General features: G+C 33.4%; 1 protein-coding gene across 1 annotated transcript; it reads left to right on the top strand.

Annotated features, from left to right (window-relative positions):
• The first annotated feature begins 636 nt into the window (after window positions 1-636).
• On the top strand, window positions 637-1,755 carry LOC132038280 (uncharacterized). Its single transcript, XM_059428967.1, has 3 exons — window positions 637-816; window positions 970-1,318; window positions 1,451-1,755. Exons 1-3 carry the CDS (start codon window positions 637-639, stop codon window positions 1,753-1,755), a joined length of 834 nt encoding a protein of 277 aa, XP_059284950.1.
• The last annotated feature ends 2,861 nt before the right edge of the window (window positions 1,756-4,616 follow it).

Here is a 4,616-nt window from a genome sequence, read left to right as displayed (position 1 = left end):
GAAAAACATTAAAAGCGATAAAGAGGTGACACTCACACACAAAACAAACAATTAAAGATGAAAATAAAGAACTAAATAATTACAAAGTTGACTTGTATTTGAGAACAAACTTAAGATCCAAACATTTTTTGTGCTCTCTAATTTTCCTTTTGTTATCAACTAAATTATGCAAATTACAAATGATGGAGTACTACATTTCTCTTTGTTTAAACAAATGTAACAAAAAGAAAAAACTAGAAAAATATGCTCGAATGTTTTCCAAAAAAAGTATTTTGTGATTCTTTTAACAATATTGAAACATTTTAAAAAAATATTTTATCATTAGTTTTGCGTAAGAAAAAGTGCAAAGAAATTGAATAAGCTAGAAATAAGACACCATTTTTTATTTTTGAATTAAGTGAGAGGGTAAAATTGAAGTGTCTACAAAATATACAGCAGTAAAAAAGTTAAACCAATCTTGTTAGATAACCTTTTGACTGTGATCAGATCATACCTATCAGGGTTTAGAAGTAAAATTAATTTTATTTATATAGCGGCGGTTAACCGTCTCTTCAGTCACTTTATATTCGAAACAAAGTGCAAAATCATTACTCCTTTTTCTTTCAGTTTTGCACTCAAAATATTTTCTCTGCAAAAATGGAAGACCCAATTTCGTCATCATCTTCAATTACATCATCACTAATTACTGATCCTCCTTCACATCCACATCAAATCGACAGAAATAATAATCTACAATGTGCCGAGTCATTTAGTCAAATTATCAAGAAAGAAGAAGCTGTTGTTACTGTCTCTAATGCTTGTTCAACTAATTCCACTGTCTTCACTTTGAATTTTGAACGTAAAAGACTACGCAGTCTTAGTATTGATGAAGAAGAAGAAGAAAAAGAAGAGAGTGGAAATCAAGAAAACAACAATGGAGAAGAAGCAAAGGATGAACTATGTGACGAGTCATTCTGTGAAATTGTGAAGAAAGAAGTTGTGACTATCTCTGATTCTTGTTCAACTAATTGCACCGTCTTCGCATTGGATGAACGTAAAAGTCTAAGCAGTCCTAGTACTGATGAAGGAACTGTAATAGACGAAGGGCAAAAAGAGCATGATAGAGAGAATGGAAATCAAGAATCTGAACTAGATGAACAAAAAGAGAATGAAGGACGAAAAGACGAGTTTGGAAATCATGAAAACTACAATGGAGAAGAAGAAGAAGATGAAACCGAAGAAACAGAGGAAGAAGAAACAGGGGAAAGTGAAAATCATGAAGAATCAGAACAAAATGATCAAAGTGGAAATCAAGAATCAGAACAAAATGATCAAAGTGGTAATCAAGATGATGATGATGATGATGATGATGGCGAAGAAGAGAACAGAGGAACTGATGAAAATCAAGAAGAAAATGAAGACGACGACTATGAAGAAGAAGATGATCATCATCTGGATTTGGCGATTTTAGAGTCCATCTATGACTACAAGTGTGAAAATACAAGTGGCGATTTCCGAAATCCACACTCCGAAAATCTATACCTCCACATCAAGAATGCAATTCCAAGCTTAAAGATCCCCCAATTGAAAGTGGCGGAAAAGATCGTATCATTTCAGGAAAAGTTCAATCTTCTTAGGGAAACGGAAAGAGATAATTTCGACCAACCCATTGATGAAGAAATCTTCAACTGGTGTAAGCAAATATGGGGTGATTCTGAACGTAAAAGACAACGTAGTCCTAGTACTGATGACAGTGGAAATCAGACAGTTTTGTAAAAGTTCTCAGGAGTATAAATCTTACAGAAGCATTAGGATTTTGGAAAAATTTGTAGGAGCATGATGAGCTAAACATTCATTCTTTCAACTTTCCATATATGTACACTACACTGATTTTGTGAAAGGTGATTTTGTAAGAGCCTAAGGTGAAAAGCATACTAAACGAATCTAGTTAGTATATTACATGTATAGTATTTTTGTCTTCTATTCCTGCTTTCCCTTATCATTGAATTCACAGATATTCAAATCACAGCTATATTTTGGGATCAGAGATTATGAAGGTTATTTTGATCTGAAAGTGTTTCCCTTTCCGCTTTTGTTTGACATCTACTCTTCAACTTAATTATAGAATCAAAGAATGTTAACCGAAGGATGATGATCATCATTATATATATGAAAATGATATTGATGATCATCAGGATTTGGTGATTTTAAAGTCAATCTGACATTTTTAACTGCACAACTGGTATTTCCCATATCCGCACTCCGATGAACTACACATTCATTCTTTCAACTCTCCATATATGTCCACTACAGTGACTTAGAGAGGTGATTTTGTGAGTTCGTCTAATGTGCTATGTACATACATTACTCGGCCTTTAGACTTAGATGAATTGATCTTTGATTATTAGTTTGTCTTGCACTTTTCAGTTTCACTATTAATTCGGATATTGATTCTTCAATAACCTGTTTGTCGCGGAAGTTTCTACTTGTCTATGGGTTTATGGGGGTAATTTCGGGGAGTATTATCCAGTTGACAGTACATGAGAAACGAAGAGCAAGATGCAACTGATGATAACGTGAGAAAATGGAGCTACTGATCCATTTCTGATATTCAAGGTCGATGTATTCATTGCAGCACTTTTAGAAATTTTATAAGAGCATAGGTTATTGTTAGAGGTGAAAAGCATAATAAAGGAATCTAGTTAGTATTACATGCGGGGCCGAATTTATGTGCTAATTATGAGCATGTGAATCATGATCTCTCCATACGACTAGATATTTTATATATATATTTTCTAAAATCGGTATAATAAGTATCTCGCTTGGCACTTACACAAAAATTTAAGTGGTACACTTGTTGAGTTATGTACCTATGGACATGGGATCAATTCTCACTTATCCATGTTTTTCTTCTTTTTTTAGTGGTGCGCCCATGTTCTTGAATCCTAGATTCGCTACATGTATAGTATTTTTATTTTTTATACTTGCTTTGGCTATTCATTGAGTTTGCATGAAAATTATTCCGATATGAGAATTGTTTCGGATTCCGCTTTTGTTTGATGTCTTCTCTTCAACTTAATTATAGAATCAGAGAATGTTGGTGATGATCATTATGAAAATGATGTTGATGATCATCAGGATTTGGCAATTTTAAAGTCAATCTGACATTTTTTATTGTTGATGAACTACACAATCATATCATGGATTCAATCGCCAATTTGAAAATCCTAACAAATAAGATCATATCATTAGCAAGAGAAGCCCAATGCCTGGGCCTGTGATTCGAAGTCCATTATCGAAGTAGGAGGCCCAATTACTGGGTCCATGATCCAAAGTCCATTATCTTTAGCAAGAGATGCCAACGTGTCTACATACATTGGGGCCTCTGTTGCTGAAGATCCAAAAGGCCTAATGCCTGTCTTCTTGTAGTCTGTTCTGAGATACTCTCTCCGTTTCTAAATAAATGATGTTTTAGGCTTTTTTTTTTTAAAAAAAAAAATGGTGTTTTAGGATTTTAAGAAAAACTTGATCTTATTCCTTAAAATTACCCTTATTTACAAAATCAAGAATCACTAACTAAAAGTTTTCTTTTTTGAGGCATTTAATCATAGTAAGCCAATATTTTAAAATGTCAAAAGGAATACTCCCTTCATTCACTTTTATTTGTCCGCAATACTAACAATAAATTTTCACTTTTACTTGTCCACTTTAACATATCAAGAAAAGACAAACTTATTTTTATTGTTTTAACCTTAACATTAATTACCCATTTCCAAATCATTCTCCAAGCCCAATGAAACTATACACCAATTAATATGGGTATTATGGTAAAATACATACTTCATTTATTATATCTTAAGGGCCTCTGCAAAGTCAAAAGGCCTAATGCTACCAGTAGGGGCCCAACGATAATATATTTCGTTCTAAAAGTTCATTTATTGAGTTGTACGGTACTCCAAAAGACCATTGAAGCCTAATGCTCCGTTAAGTGTTTCAGTTGAAATTTTAATAAGGGAAAAGGCTCATAAATACCCCTAACCATTTAGGAAAAGAGCTCATAAATACCCTCCTTCCACCTTTCGGCCTAAAAATACCCTTAAGCTTTGTTTTTTTTTAAATATACCTTCAAACTACCGTACCAAATTGATCTTATGTTAAAAAGCCGCGTGACATTTTCTAATTGGTGCCACATTTTGATTTAAAATAATTATGTAAAACCCACCCAAGTTCTAAACCCAAACCCGTGGCTGACCCGTTCTGGAGGTACGATACACTAAATGAAAAGTGAAAAAGCTTATAACTTTATTATCTTAAGAAGCTTTAGAATATCTAGCCATGGTGGGTGATGAAAAAACAGAGTTATATGTGGACGCTTTTTTTGAGGCTCTCTAGATGTAGCAGAGTTCTCCATTTATATCTTTAATATGAATTTCATGAAAGAAAAAAAAAACCCAACTTTATAAAAATTAGAATTCTCAATTCAAAGCACTTCAATTTCTCCAATTTCTTGAAACCAAAACTGGAAAAAAAAAATCAAGAAAATGATGGAAACTGATGAAGGGAAGAAAACCCAGAAAGGGGTAGGTGGGTGGGGTGTTGAGGAAGAAATTCACTGAAAAAGAAGACATGGCAGTCGC

Source organism: Lycium ferocissimum, chromosome 11 (assembly GCF_029784015.1).
Source record: "Lycium ferocissimum isolate CSIRO_LF1 chromosome 11, AGI_CSIRO_Lferr_CH_V1, whole genome shotgun sequence".
NCBI lineage: Eukaryota > Viridiplantae > Streptophyta > Magnoliopsida > Solanales > Solanaceae > Lycium > Lycium ferocissimum.
Note: the sequence above shows the minus strand (reverse complement) of the source record. Positions and strands in the feature narration are given on the sequence as shown.

Excerpts from the sequence above, each read along its gene's own strand:
- LOC132038280 (XM_059428967.1), top strand. The coding sequence starts at position 637 with ATGGAAGACCCAATTTCGTCATCATCTTCAATTACATCATCACTAATT. Across the intron at positions 817-969 it reads CTTGTTCAACTAATTCCACT|AAAGAAGTTGTGACTATCTC; the intron begins GTCTTCACTTTG and ends GAAATTGTGAAG. Across the intron at positions 1,319-1,450 it reads AGAACAAAATGATCAAAGTG|AGTCCATCTATGACTACAAG; the intron begins GTAATCAAGATG and ends TGGCGATTTTAG.